This window comes from Prionailurus bengalensis, chromosome D2 (assembly GCF_016509475.1).
Source record: "Prionailurus bengalensis isolate Pbe53 chromosome D2, Fcat_Pben_1.1_paternal_pri, whole genome shotgun sequence".
NCBI lineage: Eukaryota > Metazoa > Chordata > Mammalia > Carnivora > Felidae > Prionailurus > Prionailurus bengalensis.
The window spans coordinates 56,223,263-56,250,420 of record NC_057351.1 but is presented as its reverse complement, the minus strand read 5'-3'; the positions used below and the strand labels follow the sequence as shown (position 1 = coordinate 56,250,420).

General features: G+C 48.5%; 2 protein-coding genes and 1 long non-coding RNA gene across 7 annotated transcripts in view; 2 read left to right on the top strand and 1 right to left on the bottom strand.

Moving 5' to 3' along the window:
* UBTD1 (ubiquitin domain containing 1) overlaps window positions 1-25,374 on the bottom strand; it is a 55,398-nt gene extending 30,024 nt beyond the window's left edge. The window contains exon 1 of one of the 2 annotated variants that reach the window (XM_043597156.1): window positions 22,947-25,374. In XM_043597156.1, coding sequence (XP_043453091.1) covers window positions 22,947-23,025 — 79 coding nt within the window. In that variant the 5' untranslated portion in view covers window positions 23,026-25,374. Of the gene's footprint in view, window positions 1-21,576; window positions 22,092-22,946 lie in introns of those variants that run through there. The other variant, XM_043597157.1, reaches the window with a different exon arrangement.
* Window positions 20,528-21,077, top strand: LOC122493094. The gene is made up of 2 exons (XR_006299818.1): window positions 20,528-20,711; window positions 20,788-21,077. It is a non-coding gene; the product is annotated as an uncharacterized LOC122493094 (long non-coding RNA).
* MMS19 (MMS19 homolog, cytosolic iron-sulfur assembly component) overlaps window positions 22,450-27,158 on the top strand; it is a 33,749-nt gene continuing 29,040 nt past the window's right edge. For 2 of the 4 annotated variants that reach the window (XM_043597139.1, XM_043597140.1), the window contains exon 1: window positions 22,466-22,618. In XM_043597139.1, the coding sequence (XP_043453074.1) occupies window positions 22,507-22,618 (112 nt within the window). In that variant the 5' untranslated portion in view covers window positions 22,466-22,506. Of the gene's footprint in view, window positions 22,619-27,158 lie in introns of all 4 variants that reach the window. The other 2 variants (XM_043597138.1, XM_043597141.1) reach the window with 2 other exon arrangements.

The window sequence follows — 27,158 nt, the reverse complement described above, 5'->3', positions numbered from 1 at the left end:
AGGCCAGCTCATCAATGTCTTGCAGGGCTCAACTTCAGTCAGCTGTCAGGCAGTTTACAGCCTTCTGTGGTTTACAAAGGGGCTCCCACCCACATCAACTCACTTGATGTCGTGACAGGGGCTCTAGAACCATATGGCACCCCTCTGCATCCTGGAGCCAGCCGCATGGCCACAGGAAGTCAGTGAGGCAAAAGAAAAATCAAATCAAAGGACAATCGGTGCAATTTTGCAAACCTCTGTAGTCCCAGGAGCCCACAGGAAGTGCACCCACCCCGGTCTGCCCTCCCCTGAAATCCATCCGAGTGCCAGCCTCTGTGCCAGGGTCCAGAGACCAGGTCGTTGTGTGGCCCGTCCCACAGGGGGCCAGGCACATGCTGTTGCTACCCAGCTCCTTGGACCCGGACCCTGTCGCTGGGGCTTCAGGGAGAACAATGGAACAGGAAACAAGAGAGCTGGGCCAGGATGATCCGGGAAATCTGGGTGCTGCTGCTCGTGCCTGTCTGAGGGTGGACCTCACAGCTCCATTCAGAAAAAGGCCCTACCAGGCTAGGCCCTACCAGGCTGCTTCGACTTTTACACAAGCAGATCCCACTGGAGCCAGGAGGTCCTGCAGTAGAAGGTGGACTCTCCGAGGGCAGCCCTTCTAATTTCAGACTATTCTCCTTTAGGAAGAGAAATCACCCTGTGGGGAACAGAAAAACTACCTTCTTGGAACTTCTACCCACGAGTGCCAGCTCTGCTTTCTCAATTACATGACAAAATCTCCAGGTAATACTGTGTGGTAGTTACAATCTCTCAGTAGTTATGAGTTTGGGAGCCAGACCAACCCATTCCAAATCCCAGGCAGGTGATCTCGAGTAGATCATCTGATCTAAATCCCAGTGCCCTCCTTTATTAAATAGAGACGATAATATTCTCCCCTTCGGATTATTATTAGGATTAAATGAGATCAGACATGTGAAGCCCCTACCATATACCTGGCATGCAGGAAAGACTCAATGAATGGTAATAGCACCATGACAACAGTTCCTTGGGGGATTTAAAGACCGCCTTCCCGATCTTCCTCTGCTTTGTGTTTTCTTGCTAAGTAGTCCCAGCTCCTCAAGACATGATTTCAAGTTCCCCAAACATCCCTTTGTTGCTCTGTCACTAGGCAGCTGTGACACAATGGTAGGCCCTGGGCAATGGGGCAGAAAACCTGGGTTAGAATTCAGATAGCCTTCCTGAAGAGATGCTGGAGGGGACTACTCCGTCTCCAAATTGGGCTGAGCACCTATGATGACTTAGGCATTAGGCTAAGCACTGCAGACTTACCCGCTCAAAGGAGATACAATCCCTCCCTCCAAGAGCTCATAGGTTAGCCTACTCTACATATTAATAGTCTACATGCGCCTAGAACTGAACTTGAATGCCACTTCATCGAGCACGCGCCCCACTACCTTCCCCACCCACCAGAGCCTCTCTTTACCACCGTCATTTGCATGTGAGTCCATTATCCCTACCTGTGGAATGAAAGGTTGTGTGTCTCAGGTGAGAAGACAAAGAAAAAGGTTAAAAGTCCGTGAAGTTCCAAATTTACAAGATTAGCACAGAACTGGGCACAAAGTAGGGACTTGTCTTGGAAAAGCTGAACAGAAGCTGGCAGGACCTGGGCCTTGATCTCTGGCCCAGCTTCCCCAGAACCCCCTCCTAATGGTCCTTCTCTTTTCCTGGGGCACTGTGGAAGGGACATGTGTTATGGAAATAAGAAGGCCAGAGCAGAACTCACCAACTACGGCGCTGACGAAGCCAGACTACAAGCGCTTGCTGGCCAGCCCAGCAGCTCCAGACTGTGCTCCAGACATGGCTTCCCTCTCCTTTCTCCTTGAAAGGAAGCTGCCTCCTCACCAGGGGAAGAAAAGCGGAGGTGGCCACTTGCTTCTTTCAGTGGCTTCTTTCTTGGAAGGCATCAAGCTCTTTTCTGTCCCAGGGCCTTCACATGTACGGTTCCCTTTACCCAGCCTGGATAAGGCCCCCCACCTTGGGTTGTGCCCAGCGCCAGGACTAGGGGCCAGTGGAGGTTGAAGCCTAGCTCATGTTCACTCACCAGCCACGGGTCCTGGCAGGGCTGCCTCTGCCTAGAGCAGACACCTTTTTTTCTGATTCGCCTAAAGTTGTCACATGGACCAGCAAACAGCCCCAGCTAGGGGCAAGGTCATAGGAGACCAACATGGCTACATCACGCTCAGCGTTCAGGTGCAGCGTAGCTATCTTTCTCAGGGCCATCTTTTTGATCCGGTACTGCCAAATAATCCATTCCTCCTACCTCATAATTCTCTCCCAACACCCTCTTCTCTCCTTCATAGCATGTGTTACATTTTTATTATTTGAGCACAATCTAATTGCCCACTACTCTGAGAGTTCTATGAGCACAGGGCTGTATCTGTTTTGTTCAGCTGCATACCCTGGGCCAAGCACGGGTCCTGGCATGTAGAAACTCAATGCACGTCTGAGCTTTATGGCAGTATGTGCTTCAGATTAGCCTTGAACTCTCCAGGACTAGGCATCTACACTAATATTACCTTCATCTGGCATACTGCAGGAAGTGAGTGGCAAAGCCATTGGGTAGGCCACCCAGAGCCCCAAGAGGCTTTGGTCCAACTGAGACAAGATGGGCAGGATGCCCCCATACCGTGCACACCATCCTGCCAGCCCTCCGGTAAATACCTAGAGGACTGAAGGGCCCAGAAAGACAGGATTTGACAATCTCCTACTGGAAGATTGTGTTTCTCAGCCTTTTTAAACACATTCCCCTTTTTGATACACAGACTTCACATACACACCCCCACCCAATTTGTGGCACCCAAATTGTGCTATGCCCCACTTGAGAATTACTAGAACATCAGGCAAGAGTTTTGTCAAACTCCATTTTCAATAGCTTATGTTTTAAAAACAATATACTTCTCCAAACCTAAAATGTGATTATGATACGGAATATGCTTTTTCAAACTTCATATATACCCTAATCCCCAGGGATTTTTATTCTTTTTCTCTCTTTCTCATTGACAATCACCACTCACGGACAAGAATAGAACACAAAAGGCCTACCGCAAACAGTAGAAATGTTCCCAGTCAATACAGAATGTGTAGAAGAGGAACCTTTGGGGCATATTTCTAGCACTCTCAGAATAGAATGGCATCAGGGTCTAAGTGGGAAGAGCATCAGATGGAATCGAGAGATCAGGCTCTTATTTACTTCTAGTTTTGAAGCTCCTTTGTCAGGATAATGTCAAATTATGCTAAGACTAGGAATTTGCCGCCATAAATTGGGACAGCTATAAAATGGGACACTGGTGTGGGGGGAGTCCACAGCAAAGAGAAATACTAGGACCCCTCCCACCTGAAGGTCTTTTCATTGTTTAGGATATGGAGAAGAGAGAAAAAAGCACAGCTCTGAAAAGACACCACAAGGGTTCCTTATGTGGACGAGTTACTAGTTGCAATAGTCAACTGGAGGAAAGAAGAACTTGAAATTTAAGTGGGCTGTGGGGGGTCCCTGGCCCCCCACAATGGGAGGCAGGACATGGCCACAGTTAAGAAATGGGCACTGGGTGGTTGCCTGGGTGGCTCAGTCAGTTGGGCATCCGACTTTGGCTCAGGTCAGGATCTCGCAGTTCATGGGTTCGAGCCCCGCATCGGGCTCTGTGCTGACAGCTCAGAGCCTGGAGCCTGCTTCAGATTCTGTGTCTCCCTCTTTCTCTGCCCCTCCCCCGGTCACACACACACACACTCTCTCTCTCTCTCTCTCTCTCTCTCAAAGACAAATAAACATTAAAAAAACTTAAAAAGAAAAGAAATGGGCATGGGAGTCAGACCCGCTCCCATTCCAGTCTTGTTCTGCCACTTACTTGTCAGTAATGTCACATTTCCCTTAACTATAAGAAGATGACAATTCAACTTCCCTCACTGGGTCATTATGAAGATTAAATGAGATAATATGGGTAAAATATTAAGCACAGTGTCTGGGAAATGGTAAGTGAACATAGAACATGTTTATAAATGTTGGCTTTATTATTTATATTACAATTATTGTTTCCCAGCAGGAATGCAGGCAGCTGGAAGGGCAGCCCAGAGGCACCTGGCAACCCTCTCATTCTCATTTCCTATTTATTGTCACAAATGACATGACCTCTGTGGTCAAGGACAAGAACAGCTGGGTAGACCAGCAAAAGACACAGCTGCTGCGCTTTAGGAAAAGTAATACTCCAAGGGGCTGGGGTTGGAACTGAGCTGGCAGGAGAATACAAAGTCTGGCTTGGGGTGGGGGTGGGGGAGCAGGTGACTCCAGCAGAGGCTCTGTGGGAGAGAAATGACTGGAAATAGCCAAAGGCGCTGGTGGGGGAGGGGGGCAGGGAGAGAAAGCAGGGGAGAAAGGTGGGCACAGGAAGCTCCCTTCCTGGAGAGAGGAAGCTACAGGTGAGCCAGAAGGAAGCCAGGAGGACAGGACTGTGGGCAGTAGGGAAAGCTGGGCCAATCCTGAGGGAGAGGCAGCTGGGAACAAAGAACCAGGCTGCTGGGCCCTACTGCGTGAATGAAGAAAGGATGGGACAGAATAGGAAGGGAGGCCACAGGCTCTCTCCTTGGGTCCCCTCCTCAAGCTCTCTCCGTTCCCCCAACTCCACGGGTCCCAGGATTACAACCAGTATTAGGTTACCACCACCATCTACTGTCGCCATCTGGGTCCTCTTCCCTAGACTGGCAGCAAAACAGGATGTAGGTTTCATTTCCCCCTTTCCTGGGAACTTTGAAACAAGTGCTCTGTGGATTTCCCTGTGGGGAAGAGGCCCACAAGGCTCACACAGGGGAGGACCGCCCTTCCAGTTCCACTCTGAAATGTGCATGGGTTAAGCCTGACCATAGCCACCCCTTCCCCAACTGTCTCTTTCCTTCCACCCTCCCTCCCTCAATCCTCTCTCTCTCTATCTAAAGGAGGGTTCAGCCTCCAGCCTGCCCGCTGGGCTCTCTACACACACACAGCACCAATCAGGGGAATGCTGGAAGTCAGTGGGGGTGAACTCATCCTAGCTCTAATCAGTCACTCAGGGACCCCCAGACTCAGGTTCCAGATAGGCGCTCCTCTCAACACTACCCCAGGTGATTTGAAGTCAGGGAGTCTGGGTTGGCTGCGGGGAGTTTGCATCAGGTCATGTCGTCCCAGGTCCAGGAAGGAAGGCTGCCTGACCCCCCAGGGGGGGGTCACCATGCAGGCTGTCACACAAGCAGCAATAGTAACAAGGCTGCCTGCATCTGTGCGAGCCTTTTCTGAGCACAAAACATTGTCATGTACATAACCTTTGACCTTCCCTACAACTCTAGGAGGGGACTGGGCAGATATTGTTCCCATTCTGAAGATGAGGAAGCTAAGGCAACGTGTGCAGGGCCTTAGTTCCTGAGAAGCAGAGCTGGTAGGCCTGGGACCCATTCTCCAGAAGTCTCCTCCTTTACCCTGGGACTTCCCTTTCTGCTTTAAATATCCTCAGTTCTCCCAACCTAAACAACACGTACTCTGGCCATGCTGCTGCGTGAGGCTAACGACCTCTCCTTCAAAGAGCTGCCCTTCCCCAGTCCCCAGTGTTGCCAAGCCCTGCCCAATGCTCCCACCCGCTGCCTGCCACATCTTGGACCCTCCCTCTGCTTCAGCCAACCTGTCACCCATAAACTCTTTCTTCAAAAGGGCTTCTGTACCCCTGGCACTTCCACTGCCGACATGTCAGTGCAGACCCTTCCCCCGCTGCCGGAGCACTGCCGGCCCGGCCTCCTAAGTGGCTTCCGTCTTCTGTGCTGCCCCAGCCCCTCCCTAGCTGTCCTCTTTGCCCTTTGAGTCTGGAGCACCCTCTCAAGTCCCCAGCATCATCTCCTGTCCCACAGCCTAGCTTCAAAGGGGTCTTTCAGGCCTAACTGCCCCCTCCCTGAAACACACACCTCCTTGCATCTTTGCTTTACCTCAGGCTGGTCTGCCTTCCCAAGCCCTCTTCTCTTCCATCTTCAAGCCTCTACCCTCCAGTGTCCAAAAGCATCCTCTGAGTGCAGGAGACTGTCTCTTAATGCCTGTCCCACCTAAAGCCCCGAAAGGGGCAGCCTCAAATTCTGTGTGATCAGGCTCTGCACTAGTAGCTTGTATCTGGGTGGTCCTGTGACCCAGAGAAGTCAAAACACAGGTTGCCAGAACTCAGCATTGGTGTGCTCCGTCTTGGAACAAGCCGATGAGCCGAGAGGAGAAGGCTGGGTCCATAGAGAGGGAAGCTAAGAGCAGACGCTCAGATGGAAGCAGAGAGGCCACCAGCCCCCAAGAGGCAGAGCTGCCTCCATTCCTGACTGCTCTCCAGCCCCAGCTCCTATGAGGCCGGCTGCCTCCATGTGATCCTGCCGGTAAACCCTTTTCCCCTGAGCTAAACTGGAGGGCCCTCTGCTCTGTGTGGAACACTGTCCATACCAGCTTGAGGAGGCCTGTCCCCTCCTGACAGCCCCAACTGGATGAGCCATATACTCAGAACAAGCAGGCTCTGCCCAAGGGTCACCTCTTTGTCTCCTGGATGGCTAGTAGGTGTTTCACGTATGCCCGGGTCCCTCCCTAGGACTAGAGCTTCTCACTAAGGCCTAGAAGAGCTGACAGCTTCGGAGCTATGGATGCAGCTCACAAGTCCCCCTCCTCTGGAGCTGTCCCCAGTCTACACACCGTCAGGAACGGCCCCTCCCATACAGGCTTTGTTGCAAGTGACACCCATCCCCTGGCTGGAGCTGAGTGGACCAAGCTGGGCGAACTGGATATGCTCCCCTGGGAATCTGGACTTGGGGCTGGGATAGCTGAGCTCTTGCAGGAATACTTGGGACTGTTTGGGCTGTGGAAACGGGGGGGTGGGGAGAGCCCAAGGAGAAGCAGAGTTGACGGAAAAGGGGAGATTCTGATGAGGTTTTTCCAGTTCCTGCTTAAGGCCAGGCAGCAGTCTTGCTGTGGGGTCCTGAGCACCCCCTGAAACCCTATAATAAATCACCTTTTTTGTTTAAGCTGGAGTTAGTGGGTTCCTGTTACTTGTAAAGGGGTCCTAACACAGCTGGGATCTCCCGTATGCTTCTCTAGGAATACAAAGTAGGTGCTCGGCAAACAAACTTGCTCAATGAAGCAAACTGGTCCCAGATCCTGACTTTCTGATTTCTGCCAAAGGCACCTCCGTGCTCTACAAATACTCCACATATAAAATGGGAAATTCAGCTCCAGGCAACTTAAATTAAATGCACTTTCCTTGCCTGAAGTGCATTATAACCTCATTTTCATCTCTTCTCTGGGACAAATGAGCACTGAAAGGAAAGGCAGGTGGGAGTCGGCCAGAGAAAACAGCCTATGGCCATAGAGCCTAGCAAGTCATACTGGGTCCGCCAACTCTGTGCTATTCCCACCTGTCCCACTGCAAAAACTCTCCTGAGATTTCTCTCCCTATACCACATCTCCAGTCTACCCAAGACAACCATCAAAATCTCCAAGACGTCACAAAGTTTGCACCCCTCCTGAGGGGTCATTTAGGCCACAGACCATCACAAGGCCAGACCCATGAATCCTAAGGCTGGAAGAAACCTCAGAGGGTTGTCTTCTGTAGTGGTTTTCAAACTGTGTGCCCTGTAGCAACAACTTCAGTGGAACCTCTGGGTCCCCAGTCTCCCTGGCGTCAATCAGTGCAGCACCTAATTTGTTACATATACCAAGCTAAGCACGAAGTGGCAGAGCTGCAAGGGAACTCTGGTCCCTGGACTCTCTCCACTGCCTCTCTCCCAAGGCTGCTTCTTTAAAGGCTCCTGGGCCTGGGCAGGGTCAGAACTCATTCCTGTGTGGGTGAGCACTGGCCGGAGAACACAGAGGGAGCAATGAAGACACAATGTGGTCCCCACTAGCTGGTATGGAGTGTGAGGTCACCCTGGCTACATCGGCGGAAGGGCAATGCAAACAGCCCGAACAATATGGAGCTGTCCTGATGCGAGTCCTCCGCTATATATAGTCTCTCCCCTGAAATGACCTCACGCAGCAGCAAGGCTTTGTGGCATGGCAAAACTGGCTATGCATCCCCAACTCCAGGGAAGAGACCTCTGCTGAAGAAACTGGATAGTAAAGAGGAAAGAAAGGGGCCTGTGGCCTGGGGGGCGGTGGGAATGCAGGTTAGGTTTCCAGACAACTCAGGAGAAATTCTTTCCCTGACCCCCACGAGCAAACGTGAGTCTCCTGTGCAGTGCGTGATGAAAGTCTGGGGTAGGGGAGCCCCTGCTTCATCAGAGGCTTCAGTCCTGCCTGCTCACAGATGGTTGGCACCCAAAGCCCTTCGTTTATCTGCACCCCACGTGCAGGGACCAGCAGAGGCTCCCTCTGATTCAAACTCGCCGTTTACTATTCGAGACCTTCCTTAACCTTGGTGTACACAGCCAATTTGATTCTGCTGCCTAAAAAAGAAAAAAAGAAAAGAAGGCTAGAAGATAAACACCAACTAGGAGTAGGGACTCTCATGAGGTCGAGGGAGTGTGCAGGAGATTTTCTTCTTTGGGCTTTCTGGTGTTGTTCACACTTTTTATATAAACATCTACTACTTCTGCAACACAGAAAATCACACTACTTGCTTCTCTCAAGCCTGCACCCCTTACTCAAATCACTAACCCTTCTGCAACTCTCCTCACTTATCTTTAATAACCGCCCTATCCCATCTCAACTCTTTCTAAAGTGTCTATACATTGCCTTTGTCTCTGCTTGTCTACACTGCATGATTTAGCACTGGTCTATACAACATCTTGCTTAAAATGGTATCATATCTTTGTCTTTGTTCCCTCCCCAGATCAGCCATGAGCCATCATCAATGACGAGACATACATGTACAACGTGTACACAGGTTTGAAGCAAGACAGATAGAAAAAGACATGAGAAATGGAGTCAGAGTTCCCGGGTCTGACACCAGCTCTATCTCTGACTGCGCAGGATAGACTACAGAGCAGTGGCTTGACCTCTATGAGCCAGTTCCTCCAGCTGAAATCTTTATCAGTGCCAATTCTCTTCTCCTAAAAGTTAGGAAAGATTCTGACCAAGTCTGCCAACCCCACAGCTTTCGGAAAAAGGGACCATTTCCCCTCTAAAGCTGAGAGGCCCCAGACCCAGCTTATAAAAGAGGTCCCCGTCCATCCATACCTAAACTAGCACTGGACCAGGAGAACAGGGCCAGGAGGCTGAAATCTCTCCTGTGACACTTCCTGTGGGCCAGGGCACAGACAAGTGCCCAAGGGGTGGTGCAGTCACAAGTGGCAGGCCTAAGGCTGCCTTAAGGCTGCAGTAAAAGTACATGATGGTCAGCAATAAACCACACATCCAGCCCCGGATCTTCCATGGGACACATGTCACAGCAGGACAGAGCTGGGCTCAGCTTCAAACAGGAGGGGTCGGCTGCAGATTAAAGGGCCCAGTGTAGCTCTCCTTCTGCCTTTTGACTCCAAAGACTAGCCCATCCTGTTCCTGAGGGAGAGGCCCCAGATAACAGTGCATACAGCATGTGGATGTTTTCAAAACAATCATCTGGGGCCTTATAAAAGCCATAGTAGCAGTAAGTCCCCAGCCAAATCATGCTCCCTTTCTCCTCAACAGCCAGTCCCAGGCCAGACCGCGGCCAGACCACAAACAGGAATCTGTGAACCTGATGCGCGACCCAGAGGGAAGAAGGGCAAAGAGCAAACAGAGCCATCAGGGATGTAAACCTGGCTGTGCAGCTCCCTGAGGAGCCCGGACACTGTGTGCCATGGATCTGCCCACTAGGGCGTGGCCAGATGGAAAAAATAAAACCCAATCACAGAAGCTCCGGTATTAATTTAGTCCATCACACCATGAGTTCCCTGAGGAAAGGAATCAACTCTTCCTGCTGTGCCTGACACCTAACGCAGTGCCTGGGACAAGGCAGATGTACAGAATTTTTAGAGGCAGTTTCCCATAGTGGTTAAGATATCGGTTCCCAATTTACAACTACTGGGGCTCAAATAGCAGTTCCTCCACTTTTGTGGGTCTTAACCTCTTTGAGCCTCAGTTTCCTCCTCTGGAAAATGGAAGTAATTATGGCTACCTTATAGGGCTGATATGAAAATTGAAGACACCAATGTCAAACACCTAGTAGGGTATTTAACGCACCCATGGTAGGTTAACAAATGGGTACTGATTTCAATGATTATACTACATGGTACTGATTCAGTGATGCTGTGAGGTCTTGAGAAATAAAATGCTTGTGCCATGTGACAGTCTGTTTTGGGGGAAACACAGTGCATTCGTTAAGTAAAAAAATCAATGCCATGTGCAATATCCCATATTATAGAGGACAGTATGGTTTATTTTGCAGACACTGCATGGGGCTGGGGAGAGGGAAGGAAGGCAGAACAAATCCATGAAGGTTTTGTTGTCCTTTCACGGGACAACAAAATGCACTTTCTGGCACAGTTAGGATGTGTAGTGCAAGAACTGGCAGAAGTAGACTATTTGCTAGTCATCGGTGGCAATGACGTCAGTCAGTAAACCAGCCATACCTGTTTAGGGCCCAGTGAGCCCTCAGCTGAAATTGACAAGGAGGTAGGTATTGCATGGAAGGAATGCGGGTCTGGAAATCTAAAACAGTGGTCTGGAATCCAAAACCCTCCATTTCTCACTGTGTGACCCTGCACACAATAGTGTCACTGAGCCTCTCCCCTAAAATGAGGACAGTCTTACCCTCAGTGAATTATCAGGAGGACTAGATGAAATGTGGGTAAAGGACCTACTGCAGTTCCTGCCACAGAGTTGGTACTTAATTAATAGCAGTATATAATAACTATAAAACAACTGTTACTTAATCTAGTTGTAGGGGCTGTGTATCAACTGTGGTAAAGTGGCTCTGCTGCGGATAGTGATCACTTTCCAAGAAAGTTCACGAAGGAGGTGTCTTCAGTTGACAAAGTGTATTAGAGAAATGTGCCAGGCTCCAGGAAGGAAGCCCCAGAGGACCCAGAGATGTTCTGCCAAGCTGAAGATGAGCCACAGCAAACTGAGGGCACTCCCCAGCCTTGACCTACCAAGCAAGAAATGTTTACATCTGCTTTGAGACAGCCCAGAAAAGTAGCCACTGGGTGTTGCTGAAATCAGCAAGAGCTGAGGGGGTGGGGGCTGTTGCAAGAGATTTGTAACTAACAAGGGTTCTCAAGTTTTTGTGAAAGGTTCATATTTTTTAAAATGAGGCTAGATTCAAGGCTATGTCTATAATAATATCACTCTTGGGCAATTTGCTTCCAATTGGCCTTCCTGAATAAATGAGAGGAATCACAAGAATGGTAGATAACCAGGGTATAGAGCAGAAGCTAGGTCTTGTGTATGAACTTCACTGGCCTTGTATCTAACTTGGGGGGGAAGAGGTAGGTTGGGGACAGCTGGCTTAAATAATAAGTGCCAAACATGGTGACAATAGTGAGTACAATTTACCAAGTATTTTAATATTTCCCAGGCACCATTCTAAGGAGACTTAATGTGCATTAACTCATTTAATCCTCATGACAATCCTACAGAGTAGGTACTGTTACTTTCATTTTACAGGTGAGCAAAGTGAGGTCCCCAATCCAAAACAACCTGCCAAGGCTACATAGCTAATGAAGTAAAGGAGTTGGAATAAAATGCAAATGAATACTAAATGAACAGAATAAGTGTAATACTGTCATAATTATCTGCCACCAAAAGGAAAAATGGTATCTTATAAATGTCCTATTTCAAAGACTCTAGATTTTGCAAATCAAAAGAAATTCACGGTCAGCCCTCGCTATACACTCTGACCCCAAGGGAAGGGCCAAAGGGTGGGCAGAAGCAGATTTCCCAGGGGCACCCAGGGGAGGCTACATTCTGCTCTTCCCAATACTCTGGGCTGACCAAGAGTCAGTAGAATATAAGTTCCCAAAGGAACAATGAACTTAGCTTTGATTATTGCCATTAACAACCCATTGCCATTATTCATTAAGCATTTGCTGTGTTTGGGCACTGTGCTGATCACTTCACACACATCACCACTTGTGTAATGTAGTCCTTGACTCCCCTAAGTGGCCCGACTCTTGTCCCCATTTTACAGATATGGAAACTGAGGCTTTCCCACCATAGGGAGAAAGCAGTAGAGCCACTGCTCCTATGGCTTCTGCCTCTCTACCACTTACTTGTCAGTAATGTTGGGCACCTTGGCAACCTCAATAAATCTCAATATCCTCATCCATAAAATGGGGAAAATGATTCCTGCCCTGTCTACCTAACAGGATGGCTGTGGAGAACAAATCATGTATAGTACTGGTGAAAGCACTTTAAAAACTGCAAAATGCTGAGCAAAGTAAGAAATCATTAGTCTTATTAATTACAAACAGTGACACCTGATCCAGAAAGCACTTTGCTAATATGACTTTGTTGCCTCTTTTCTCCTGGGAATTTGGGAATAATTCAAAGTCTGCAGCCAGGGCACTCTTTTCTCCAAGTCCCTGGCATCTGAGAGTTGGAAAGTGGCAGTCCACTCTGGGAGAAGAGGGAGAAAACAAAGATGTTTGCATTCTACTTGTATTTCTCTTTAGGAACACAATCCTGGCTGAGATTTCAGCATACTCAACCCTCAAACAACATTCAACACATATTTATTGAGCATCTACAAAGTGCCAAGCACGTGATCCAAGACAATGGATTCATGTGGCTCCTAGGGTAGAGGTTGTAGTTTGGGGGTTGGGAAATTAAAGGAGGAAGGAACAGCAACAAGAAGGGAGCAGAGTGGCTATAGTCCTTGGAGCTTTGCAGGTTTTACATCAGACTTCCAGCTTCTTTTCAGAGAAGTGAGGGAGGGCAGCACAGAAGATTGAGCTCTGAGCACTGCAATTTGAGTCAAAGTGCTTAATCTGAGCTCTAGTTCCGCCTCTCCTCAGCCTCATAACCCCCAGCAATCAATTTACTTTCCTCCCCATCAGCTTTCCCATATGTAAAATGGCTAGAAATGTTCCCATAGGTAAAACAAGGACAATCGAATGAGAGGACTGGGTCTAGCGAGGTGCCTAAAGACGCTCAATAATAAACTCATTTTAAAAATGAAAACCATGTGTTCTCTTCTTCCTGTCTGGTGAAGATAAACTGTCCAAGGGCCCAAAAGCTCAGGTTCTGAGATCAGACACTTGGGTTCCAGTCCTGGCTCTGTTGTTTACAAGCTACATGGCCTTAGGCAGGAGACATTACCTTTCTAGGGCTCAGTTTCTTCATCTGTAAAAAGGTGATAATAGTGTCCACCCATAGGATGTTCGTGAGGATTAGCCAAGATCCTGCACGTGATGCTCCCGGCACATGGTGAACACCAAGTAAAGGTGAGCTACTGCCAACTGTATCTCTTCCAGCCCTAAAAACAATGAAACTCTGAGTCCTCTAAGATCTAGGCTGCTGGGTGACTGGCTGGCTGCCTGGGCTTGGGCTCTGGTGCCAGCCTCCCTGAGGACACAGGTACAAATGCGGAGCCGTCGTCGTCCCCCCCACCCCACACCCTGCAGAAGGTGCTCCAGCCCCTTTCCTGACAATAAGGGACACTAGTTGAGGGGCTGGCATGGTCAGAGGTATGGGTGCACACTGTGCTTGGTCCTTCTTCCTTGTGAGCTCAGAAAGCAAGGGGCAAGACCTTGTCCCCAACAGAGAGAAGCACGTGGTTTTGAGCAGCAAACTCACCATGTCACTGTCACTACTTGCCTTTGACTCAAGCCTACATGCTCCCATCTGAACCACAGTCCTGCATCTCTCACATGCAAAAGCTAAAAAGGAAATTGGTGCCTACCCCACTCACCCCAAGTTAAGACAGAGTTAACATTCTCTGGGAGCCAGATGAGTTACAACAACACAGAGCTGCTTTACTTCACTTGAAGCCCCATCCATCCATCCATTCATCCATCCATCCATCCACCCATCCATCCATCCATCCATCCATCCATCCATCCAGTCTTCTTTCCCAGCCATCAACCACCTAGTTAGAAACCCAGAAGCAAGCCAAATTCTGACTGACCAGATAAGATGTCGCAGAATCCACCCAGCCAACCTCCTATACTTCCCTCTCTGGAGGGTCCCTCAGGCTTCACTGTGAGCCCATCTGATCTTTCTCTGGGCACAATTCTAACAATCCCGGTCATCTGTTTCCTCAGGAAATCGGACAGGCTGATATTTGAGCCCAATAGATGGAATCTCAAGTGACCACTATGATCAGGTGTCACTTCACACCCATAAGGATGGCTATTATCAAAAGCAAACCAAACAAAATAAAAACCAGAAGATAACAAGTATTATTGGTGAGGATGCGAGAAATTGGAACCCTTGTCCACTGCTGGCGGAAATGTACCATGATACAGTCACAAAGGAAAACAGCACGGCAATTCCTCAAAAAATTATACGTAGAATTCATATATGATCCAGCAATTCTGCTTCTGGATATATACACAAAAGAACTGAAAGCAGGGACTCCCAACAGATTTGTACACCCATGTTCCCAGGAGCGTTACTCACAGTAGCCAAAAGGTAGAAGCAGCCCAAGTGTCACTGACAGATGAGTGAACTAAATGTGGTACCGACATACACTGGGAAATTATTCAGCCTTAAAAAGGAAGGGAATTCTGACACATGGTACAACATAGAAGAACCTTGAAGATATTGTGCTAAGTGAAATAAGCCTAACCCAAAAATTCAAATACTGCATCATTCTACTTCTACAAGGTACTTAGAGTAGTCAAATTCATAAGAGACAGAGGGCGGAGTGGCAGCTGCCAGGGGACGGGGGAGAGACGAATGAGGAGTTTGTGTTTAATGGGTACAGAGTTTCAGCTGGGGAAGATGAAAAAGTTGTCGAGCTGAATGGTGGTGATGGATGTATAACAATGCAAATGTTCTTAATGTACAGAACCATCTACTAGAAAGTAGTTAACATGGTAAATTTTATGTTACGTATATTTAAGCACATTTTATGTGGGGAAATGAAAAAAAGGAGTGACTGCTGCCAGGGAGAAGACAGATTATAGGTGGAAACATGAACCCCAAAAGGACAGTGGCTGGACACCATTTAGTTTGGGGCCCACTGCCCTGCAGTCTCAGAAGCCCAGAGGCCTCACACTGATCAGGCAGGACATTGTTCTCACTCAGAGCCCAGAACAGGAATCAAGAGCCTCCCTGCACCAATGGTGCTTGGGACCCTGAGGAAGGCCAGGCTCTCCCTTAGCAATTTCCTTCTGCCTGTCACCAGTTCACCCCTCTTCTTTCAGAGATAAAGGCTTTTGACAGAAAGAAGCTTTTGTGGTTCCCACCTCCACCAAGCAGGTGCTTTGTACATACAGGTATGAACTCAACACCCCTGAGTAGCAAAGAGGAGGTTATTCATGCTCAGTGTATTTTGCTTGGAAGCCTATCATCCATTTCAGAAAGATTCCCATCCAAAAATAGTTTTTAAACATTTCTTTTATAGTTTTGCTCTTTGAAAAAAGAGTAAGCTTCAATGATCTGGTGGGGAAAATCACTGGCCATGGTTTTTGTGTGTAAAAATCCTGTGGCTAGGATAATAGAAACTTTATGAGTTCACGAAACCTCTTTTTATCCAGGATCTCACTTGATTCTTAAAACCTCTCTGGGAGGTGGGTAGGGTAGCAGTCATCCCATTGTACAAATGGGGAAACTGAGGCTCAGAGAGATCAAAGCCGCACACATAATTAGGAAGAAGCAGAGAACCAATGCTTTATTTCCCATCAATGCCAGATGAGGATCTGGGTTGGGATCTCATATTTGAGTAGACCATGCAGTCATGAAACCAATTTTCAAAACAGTGTTCATTTATTTTATCCCCATAACATCTTTCTGAAGTAAACTGCAAATAATTATCATTTTTTAAAATAGAAGATCAACTGAGCACAAAACAAATGACTTGCCCAAGATCACCACTTAAGAAAGGGCCAGACTAGACCTCCTCCCTTTTGAATAACTTGACCTTGAGCACTTCCCTACAATGCCTTGACCCCAACACACTGAAAACTTAAAGGAGCCCATGCAGTTTTTATATAGCCTGCACCACGTTTCTGTGAACTCGGCAGGGAGCAGATATACCTTTATTCTCTTTTTAATAGCTGGAAAAGAAAAAGAGGTTAAAGAAAACTTTAAGTTCCTTTCAGCTCTAAAATTCTATGATTCTAAAAATTCCTCAGCAAGTTACTTGGCAGAGAGAGGCCTGGAATCCACATCACCCGCCTTCCTGCTTCCCAGTCTGTTAGACCACCCCATCCCTGCCCTTTGAGTTAATGACTACAAATACCATGTGTATCTATCTGAGAGAGGGGTCCACAGTCAGATGCATTAAATGACATAAAATGTCAAGAAAGTGCCACTGCCTGGTTGGACCCTACTAGGGGATTTCACTCTGCTCTGCTGCCATAGCCCTTGTGTCTCCTAGCAAGAGACTCCCAAATCACAGGGAATTATATGCCAGGTATTTGAGACCTTACCCAGGCCTGGGATGACAGAGAAGCCAGTCCCAGGAACAGAATGGCACTGTGAGGCTGCAGCCTAAGTCCCCTTATTAGATGCATGCCCTAACACCTACGAGATGAGAAAGCAGTCAGGTCTGCTCATTCCTGCTTTTCTACAGACCTTCCCAACACTGTTAGGGATACACTGGTTTCATTCGACAAAGACTTATCAGGCACCTCTGTATGCCAGGCACTGCTCTATGTATCAGGGGGCAAACAAATAAAAATCCCTGACCACATGCGGTAGGAGAGGCAGCCAATGTCAGATGATGGTAACTGCCATGGAGAAAAATAAAACAGGGAAGGGGGCGGGGGGGTGGGGTGGATAATGCTGACAGCAAGTAGTACAGGGAAGGGGATCGATTTATAAAAGGCTGGCCTGAGAGGGCTTGACTGAGGAGGAATGTGGAGGAGGCGAGGGAAGGAGGGCCCCGTTCAGGTACCAGGGGGTGTGGAACAGGGGCTGAAGAGCAAGAGATGGCTTAGGAAAGGTAAGCTGGTGAAAACTGTATCGTGTTTTGTAGGCCAACACAAGGGCTGGGGATGAAACGGGGAGCACAGGAGCAACAAAAGCTGACTTACGGTTTTGCAGCACCACTCTCGCTGCTGCGATGAAAACGGTCTGTCAGGAGACAAGGGAGGAAGCAGGAAGGTCAGTTAAGAGACTGACGGGAGCTTAGAGCAGGGCCAAAGTGTGCGGATGATGGGACTCAGGTTCTGGGTATATTAAAGGCAAAGCCAACAGGACCTATTGATTAAATGGATGTGGGGCTGAGGCAAAGGGGAGGAGTCAGGGGTGTGTTTTGGGGTAGTGTTTTGGGGGCCTGGGCAATGGAAGGATGAAATAAATCACCATGAGCTGAGCTGGGAAGACTTTGGGAAGAGCAGGAGTGGGGGGTGCGGGTTCGTTTTGTCTCGGACGTGTTAAACTGAGAAGCCTGTCAGACGTCCAATGTGTTGACCACCAGCAAAATATACAAGGCTAGAGTTGAACAGGACGGGCTGAAATTATAAATGTGTGAGTCGCCAGCATATACAGTAATACATAACCGTACGTATTATCATACAGGATTTCCATGTATGGTCACATGGAATTTGTATGACTATAGGTTTATTTTCTCCCTCCACCCCTAAACTGTAAGCTTCATGTGGCCAAAAACCATGTCTGTTCACAGCCAGCAAGGTGCCTGGCACTCAGTAAATATTTACTGAGCAAATGGAGAAGTTGCCCAATTACTCCCTCAAGAATAGCCACAGCAGCCCACACAATGAGAAGCAGACTCTCTTGCAACCACAGTGCCAAGCCCAACCAGCTCAAAACAGGGCCCTGGGTCTGTCCACACCGGGCTTGAGATTCCAGAATGTAAGCGGATATGCCTGGCACATCACAGAGTCAGATATTTGGGTTTCAGCCCTGCCACATTCTCAAAGGGTAGAACTGGGCAAGAGACTTGCCTGTTCTACCACCTCTATTTCTCCCTGGGGTGGCTGGGGGAGGGGCTGCCTTACCCACTTCAGGGGCAGAGATATTGATCTACCCTGGGTATGTATATGTGGTGGTGGGAGCACCCCACATGAGTGAATCTTCAAGTATTCTCTGAAGAGTGCAAGGACCACCCAGCACCTGGAGGGGGAACCTAGACTTTCGGGGGATGCATTATGAGTAACAGTTAAAAACTAAATAGCTAATGCAAGATGGCCTGACCAATGGGCATTATGTCTCTGTTTTACCTAACAAGTGACTAGGAAGACAGAACTAAGGCCAAAGGATGACATAACAAGGCCTGAAATTTCAACCCAATAACTTTGCAGTTTCGAACAGGTGCCTTTATGAAGATGTTGAAACAGCTCTAATGATTTTGTACAACCTTGCTCCTTTCTGAGACATTGAAAGTGTGACCTGAGAGAGGTTTGATGACTTGCCCAGTATCACCCAGCTCCAGGCCTAGGACTAGAACTCAGGTTGTAGCTCTCTGTTGATGATTTTCCCCATTACACCAGTGGCAAAGGAAAGGTAAGAGTCACCAAGGGAGTTGAGGAGTTTTAGGCATTAGTGTTACAACATCAAACTATGTCTTTGTCAAAGGGTAAGCTGCAGATGTTACAGGAATGCCAGGTGCATGCTGTGAAGTTAAGAAGGATTCCTTCCCTCATACCAAACTTGTCATCCTACAGAGTTCCCCTTGGCTTTGGACTTTATGAATAGCTTTATTCACAGAGAGACCTGCAGAATCGAAAAAATGATACACTAGCAGGTAAAAAAAAAATGCAGATAGATACTTCAGTAAAATGTTTACATGAAAAATAGATGACAGGATACAGTCGGGTTAACATTCTAAAGTCAACAAATATTTGAGTGGCTCCTCTGTACAAGTCATTGTGCTGGGTGCTGAGTGTGTGTGCATGTGTATATGTATATGGCTACATGAGTGAGTGTGAGAGACAGACACACAAGGATAAGACAGAACCCAGGTCTTCAAGGCTTGCAATGTAGTTTCTGATATAAGACTATAAACATCAAAGAAATGACTAATAATATGGAGTAGGTAATTGTTAAGTGGCATAATGTGTCTGCAGGAGTTCTCAGAAGGGGGGGTTAGAATTGTCAGGCAAGGTGCTTCTAGAAAGATAGGGGATTTGAGGCAAACCTCAAAAGGAAGAAAGGTTCTTGATAAGAAGGAAGAAATGGCAATGAGCAAACAGCGTGGCTTTAATGTCAGAGGAAGACAAAGAAATCACACCTTAAAAGAAAGGACCAGATCCAACTGAAAAGCCTTGAAAGTTAAAGTTCTTACAGAAGTGGAAAGATGCAAAAAGACTAGTAAACAGGGGCGCCTGGCTGACTCAGTCAGTAGAGCATGCAACTCTTGATCTTGGGCTTGTGAGTTTGAGTCCCACGTTGGACGTAGGATTTATTTTAAAAAATAGTTTCTGTTAAAAAATTTTTTCTAAACATGGAATTATAGCGTTCAGAACAGGTTAATTTAACAAACATCTTCTGGGAGGGACCACAGTGTGCAGGCATGGGATGAATGACTGAAGATGAACTTGCCCTTGGTGGGGAACTAACTTCAGCCTGGGAGGTGGGTTGGACTTCAGATGAGAAGAGAGTGAAGCAGAGTGGAAGGGACAGGTTAGAATGACTTGCCAAGGAAGAACCAGCAGGTTCCAGCAGATGACTGACTAGGAGGCAGAGAAAGTCAGCAGAGACATCTCCAAAGTATGAAGTTAGACAACCGCAAGAATAGAAGAGTAAAGGGAAGCTTGCTGAAGGGAGAGATGCAGAGCTTGGTTTTGGAAGTGTTGAATCCAAAGGATAACTACATCAGTGTGTCCAGTGGGCATTTACAGGTATGAATCTGGAGTTTGACAGATAATAGTTGAAGATACAGTGTAGGGGTCTTCCCAGTGGAAAGAGTTGTGGGACTGTGTACAATTTCTCTGGGAGGGAGTATGAGAGAAAGAACAGAATGCCAAACTGCACCGTGGTGCACCCACACCTAGGAGGTGATGTGATAGTGAGCAGGAGTGATCAGAGAAAAAAACCAGGATAGTCTAATGCCAAGAAGGGAAGGGGGGGGGGGTTGTTTCAAGTATGAGAGGGTTGTCACCAGTGAAAAATGCTACAAAATCAATTATGTGGCCTGAGCACATAAATAATAAATATTCGCTGAATAAGTGAAAGAGAGAAAGAAAGGAAGGAAGAAAGAAAGCAAGCCAGCCAGCCCTTGGGTTTGAGAATCAATTTTTCTCAATCAGAATGGACAAGGCTGCCAACAGGATGTCAATGTTAGATTTTACCCTATGACCCCCACCCCCATAAAAACACGTTTCTTCTTCCAGAAGTCATCCTGTCCACCACACAGACATCCTTCTCTGCTTCCCCCACGTGTCCCCTCATCTTCCTTCCCAGTTCCCACAACCCAAGCAACACACCTTCCGTGTCAAAGGAGACAGGAAATTCCAACTAGAGTTTCCACTTCATTAATGACTATACTATGCCTGTGGCTCCTCTTACAAAGAGGGATATGTGGCAACTGGGTGGAACAGGCGACTGCTTTCTAGCCCCAGCTGCACTGCTAACTAGCTGTGGGACTTTGGACCAGTTCTTCAACCTCTCTGGATCAGGGCTTCTACACAGACAGGAGGAGGTAAGTCTACCTGGACTTCAGACAAGTTTTGAAGGTCCCTTTCAACTCTAAAGTATACGATTTTTATCATTCTCAGAAGGTCCTTGCAACACTCTCAGAGAAGGAAGTGAGTACAAGACCCGGAGAAACGAACGCCAGACCTCTTCCCAGGGCGAAGAGCCAGGATAGGAGGAGTGTACCAAGAAAGTGAGAAGGCGCTGCCCAGCCCTCGCGGATCACCAGGGAGCAGATCCCATCCCCAAGGCTGGGAAGGATCCCAACAAACCCGAGCGCAATTCTCACCCCACACCCCACCTTTTCTAGACTCCCAGACAGCCGGGAAGCTCTAAAAAGCCCTGCGGGAAAAATAAAGATTTCTTTCCCAGAGTCCTGCGCTGCTTTTGCCAGTTGGATTCCGGCAGACACGATTTGCAGCCCGATAATGACACAGACAGTCTTTGGAAGAGCGACAGTTCTCGCTCGCTCCGAGTTCTGGGGACGACTAGCCGCCCGCGCCGTGCCCCGACGGGCCAGCCTCCGACCCCGACCCAGCTGCCAGGCCAGCGGCGCCCCCGTCCGGGGTCCCCCTCCCCTCCGCGGCCCCGCTGCGGTCTGCAAACATTTCCTGCCCCCGCCCCCACCCTCACTCGGAGCTTCCCAGTTGGAGCGAGTTGGGCTCACAGCCGGGTCAGCGCTCGCAGTTGCCCCAACTCGGCTCCCCCGGCCACCAGGGCTGGGGAGGGGGCTCCCGTCTGGCTCCGGAGCAGACATCGGGGAAACCCAGGCGTGAGGAGCCGTGGGAGGTCGCTTAGGAAGCCCAGAACTCGAGCGAGGAGGGGGACAACTGGCGAGGCGCCCGTGGCCCTGCTCCTTTCCTCGTCGTTACCTGCTCGCTTGCGGGGGTGTCCCGGGGCGGCCGGCCTCTCCCGGCGCTGTCTCCCCACGCAGTTGCCCATGCTGGCTCTTCAGCCGGGCCCCATGCACCGGAGGCGGCCGACTTGTCTGCTGCTCTGCGATCCTGCCCGGACGGCGGCGTCCCGGGTCAACGGCTCCTGCCTCCCGGCATCGGGCGCTCCCCGATCTCCCCCCGGGGGCGCGCTCTGCCCGGGCGCCGGCTTCGCCACAAACTTTGCGGGCGACGGGAGAGAGGGAGGTGGCCGATTCCCCAGCACAGTCCCAGGTGGCCGGGCCAGGGGGGCCCGCGACGGTGCCCGGCCGGAGACCAGCTCCGATGGAGGGGCGGAGAGAGGGGGCGGGCACCGCCGCAGCTACTCCCTGCTCGCTCGGAGCTCCCAGTAGGGGCCGGCCCCCCGGAGCCTGTCACTCACCTGCCTAACCCCGCCCTAGCCCGGCCCCGCTCCCTGCCGCCCGCTCGCGGTGCCCGCGCCTCCGCCGCCGCCCGCCCCAGGTGTGCATGTGACCGACGGCACCGCCCCCTCGGGCCGGGCCTGATTTTCTCATTGGCTTCCCCCAGGGTGTGTACCGCCCCTCGGCCCCACCCAGCCAGGTGCCCGCCCCGCCGCCCGTCTCCCCGGGAGCCGGGCCGGGAATTATTCGCCCTCAATGGCCCCCGGCTGCGTGCACAGCAGCCGCCTTCCCTCCCCGCGCCACCGCCCCGTCTCCAAGCCCCGCCCCTCGGGGAGGAACCGTCCCATCCCTCCCTGGAACTGCCTGGCCAGGAGCCGGCAGGCACGTGATCCAGGGAGCGCCCCGCCTCTTTAACCCTCCAAAGGCGATTGGCTCAGGAGGCGCGTGCGCTCAGAGGCCCATCCCGTGCCACCGCCCACTTCCCCTCCCACGGTCTCTGGTTCGCGTCATGGCCGCCGCCGCCGCTCTGGAGGCGGTGGCGCCTACGGGCGCCCTGTGGGGCCTCGTGCAAGACTTCGTCATGGGTCAGCAGGAGGGCCCGGCTGACCAAGTAGCTGCAGGTACGGCAGACGGCGCCGCGCGGCTCCCGCATAGGGCCGACAGGAGGGAGCGGCCTCAGCATAGGCGCCGGGCGGGAAGGGAGTGAGGGACAGCGGTGACTTTGAGAGATTGGTCTGGGGCTGGTTGTAAGCACCGCGTGTTTAAGAACCGTAACAAATTGAGAGTCTTGCGTCTTCCTTAAAGCGCCTTAACGCCCCTCATCTTAGTAATCACCCTGTGCGCGAACTGGGGTTACAGAGTCATTACCGATTCACAGATGAGGGAACTGAAGCACAGAGAGGACAAGAGACTGGCACATCAGGCGGGTGGGGCAGCAGGGACTCAGACCTAGGTTTTCCAGTTCAGAATCTGCTGCTCCCGCCGAGAAAGCACGTTGTTTCGCGAAGGTTGACGTGAGAAGCAGCATCTTCCGCGGCACCAGCTCCAGTCGCGTGGCATGTTGGGAGTGGCCGCGCGGCGCTATCTCTGACTGGCTGTGATGGGAGAGAGGAGGGGAGAAGCCGCTCTGGGGGGAGTTTGAGATGTTCCGCGAAGCCTCCTTAAGACTTTCCCTCCGTCTCTCGGGAAAGTTCTTGATTAATTTGCTTCGTGAGTTTTTTATGTAGTGTTTGTTTTTATCTTTTCCCCAGATCTCCGGTTTCCTGCTTTTGGCCAGTTCAGGAACCTCTTAGTTCTCACAACATATCTAAGATTTGCTTAAAACAAATTCCAGATGTCCTTGGAAGTCGGAGACTTCACTTTCAGAAAAAGGAAAAAAAAAAAACAAAACCCTAAAGAGTTGTTGAGTGTCAGGAGGTCTTCAGACTTGTTTAAGTAATAGAATACAAAGTAATCTGAACACAGATGAGTTTTGTCTTACTTTTAGAAATTTTGCATGCTTGGGGAAAAATAAAAGACAACATTTCTCTTGAACACGGAACGTACTAACTTTTAGCGTAGGTGAGAAATGAAAAAAGTGAATTGTGAGAGAGTGTATTACTTTGGTCCTTAACAGTTACACTTTCATTCAGTCGTCCCACCATTATTGAACACATACTATTCTCCAAACACGATACAAAGCAATAGGTATGTAAATCCAGATTAGAGTGGTTCTGTGCCCACCAGGAACTTATACTGTGGTAGGAGAGATAACCATGCAAACAGAGAGTATACCACACCAGAAAATAAGGGTTTCGTGGGTTATGTGCATGCCAGCAAGGAAGCATCAAGGAGCAAATGCTTGATGCTGCCATTCCAACAATTTCAACTTCTTACAGCTTCACGAAGCATAGTGTGTTATCAATGCCATTTCCCCCTGTGTTTTAGTATAAAAAATTTCAAACATACAGCAGAGAATTTCATAACAGACACACCTACACACAACACCTCAACTACCATTAACATTTTAACATAACTTGCTTTGTCACACATCTTTCCGTCTATTTAAATTGCAGATATCCTTCTAAATACTTCCTCCTAAATACTTTGGTAGGCATATTATTAACTAGAGTTGGTTTACAGTTTATTTTGGTGTACAGTTCATCTCCAGTGAACTGTAAAATCTTAAGTGTTTAACATTCACTTATAATGCATACACCTTCCCCCTACTGTTACATCAGTGTCATTTGTGACTATTCTTTCACATTTATACAGTATGAACACAATAATTTTGGACTTTTCAAGTTCAGAACACACTTAAGAATACAGCATGAATAAGGACTGCCAAGTTTTTATAAATATTTTATATGTGTATACATGTATTTATATATGTGTGTGTGTGTATATATATATATACACATATATATATATATAAAGAGAGAGAGCACACGAGTAAGAGAGAAAGGCAGAGGGAGCGAGAGTCTTAAGCGGGCTCCACACTTGGCGTGGGGCCTGACACCGGGCTTGATGCCACTACCCTGGGATCATGACCTGAGCTGAAATCAAGAGTTGGATGCTCAACCGACTGAGCCACCCAGATGCCCCTAAAATTTATATTTTTTGTGCTTTAAAAAAATGGCCTTAACTATTATGTACTTTAAATGTAACTCAGCTCTACTAAGACTATAACACTAGCCCTGTTGTAATTTAGCCCTACTGACTAGGAAAGGAGGTTGATAGTAACAGATAAGTTTGAAAAGGTTTGGTGGGGTTGGATTATGCATAACCTTGGATTCCAGGCAGAGGGATTTGAATGACCTATTGTAGGTAATACAACTCATCGTAGATCCTTGAGCAGGGGAGTCATATAATGAAGGCAAATTTGAGAAGGATTAAATTGGTATTCTCAATCTGAGATCACAGCCCTGGTTAATGTTGTTGAAGGCTGACAGGGTTTTGAAACCTTCCCAAAATTAGATGTGCTTTCTAATCCAGCCTGAGTCTAGTTTTGTTAGCACTAAAGAGACCAGCTTTCTCTTCAGCCACTCACAGCAGCAGCCTGTTCCATGATCACAAAGACAGCTACCACCAACTTTGTTTTGCACCTTTGCAGTGAAGTTCCTGATGAAAGTAGGTGTCAGATGTAAAGGTGCAAATGACGGGGCAGAGAAATGAACCGGTAGGTTAAGGGTTAAAGACTTCTTACGCTAGCATTCAAAGGTTGCACTACTTGGCCCCAGCCCTTACTCTTACCACTCCTCTCCTGGACCTTTGGTGCCTGGCAGCCACCTGGATTTGCTATTCCCTGAATGCTTTCCTTCCCAGTTCCTTTCACTAGCTCCATCTGATCAAAGTTAGACCTCGGATTCAAGGTCGGCTTGAGTGCTTACTGCCTGCCCCCCAAGCATTTCCTGATTACTCCAGCCAGACATCATCTCACATTTCAAAATCTTTGTGGTATTTATTTCTCAGACACTCATTTATTAGCAGTTATTAGCAGACTTGTGTAGTAGCTGTTTCTGTATATATTTCCACGTCCTATCCTATACCTACCACCCAAGTCTCCTGGAGACTAGCATAACTAAGTATGCAGTAAAAAACTGTAAGTGAATGGAATGAGAGACGTTGAAGGAAGAATCTGTGGAATTTGAGGCCTAACTAGTTACAGTTGAAGGAGAGTGAGGACTCTATGGTGACCCCAAGCTTTTGAGCCTGAGGATGAACAAAGGAGAAGTCCTTTGTTCAAAAATGGAGGTTGGAAAGGAAGCTGATTTTGAAGTGTGTTATGGATATAAATTTTCTTCCTTTCAGTTATTTGGATTTTCTTTCTTTTCAGTCTTTTTGTATTGTATTTTCCCACTTTTGTGGGAGACCACTATTCCTGAAACCAAGAGATTGTTAAACAACAGTAAAACAGTTCTGAGAAATGTCTATGGCATCCTCAACTTGATTGAAACTGAGTCCTGATTGGGATTTTTCTCTCTACTGCTCCTTCACATCCTTCCCCCTTCCTCCATTGGTTGCTCCTCCAGATTCTCAAGAGGCTGCAACTCCATCAGACAGAGGTCTGATTGTACATTCTGTCAGTCTCATATAAATACTCCTTTGATGACTGCTCAGTGCTCCATATGAACTGGTGCCCTGCTGAGGGAAGTGTGGGTAGTTCGGAGGTGCTAGTAGGTCCATTTTTAGAGAGTAAGTCTTGGGCACATTGGAAAAACTTAAGCCTACTTAATGTAGGGAAAAGAACTTAACATTTGTTTTTCCTTAATGCCAGTGAGACTACCTTTAGGAAAATTAGCCCCTTAGTAGCTTTTCTTTTATCCCAGGAGTCCGAGTGCATGATTAACGATACTTCCGGATTCAGGTAGTGTTCGTTTGGGAAAACTTAACAATGTTAAAACGTTAGTGATGGATGGTTCATAAACCCAGGAATTTTACTCCTTTCTTATGCTAACTCAGTCTCTGTTTATATCACTATGGCAACACTGAGCGTGTTACACTGTGATTGTTTTAAAGGTCTTTCTGCCCCAACAAGACTGTGGACTCCTTAAAAGCTCCCTGTCTATATTTCTGTCTCCAGCCCTAACCCCGGTACCTGATTTGTAATAGGTGCTTAATAAATATTGAATAAATAAAACAAGCACACATGACAATTTTGTTAAAGAATTATGGAGAAACATGAAAGGGAGTAATTTGAGCTGGATCTTGAAGGGTTGAATTTTGACAGGAAGGAGGCATTTCAAACCAAGGGAATATTTACAGGATTAAGGATATGGAAGAGCTTGATAAGTTGGGACATGAGAGTGAATGATAGGAGTCATGATTAAAGGTGAGGCTAGAGGGGCTTTGAGGGCTAAAGTGTGAAGGACATCAAGCCAAGGAGTCAGGTCTTAGGCAGTAAGGAGCAAAAGAGACTGGTGGGCAGGGAAGTAATTCTGCATTTTAGGGAGGTAATTCTAGATAGAGTGTGGATGGATTAAATGGCTTTTTTTAAGGGGCACCTGGGTTGCTCAGTCGGTTAAGTGTCCGACTCTAGTTTCGACTCAGGTCCTGATCTCTGGGTTCATGTGATCAAGCCCATGTCTGGCTCTGTGCTGACAGCCTGCTTGGGATTCTCTCTTTACCTTTCTCTGCTCCGCCCCTGCCCCCCCCCCCCCCCCCCCCCCCCCCCCCCCCCCC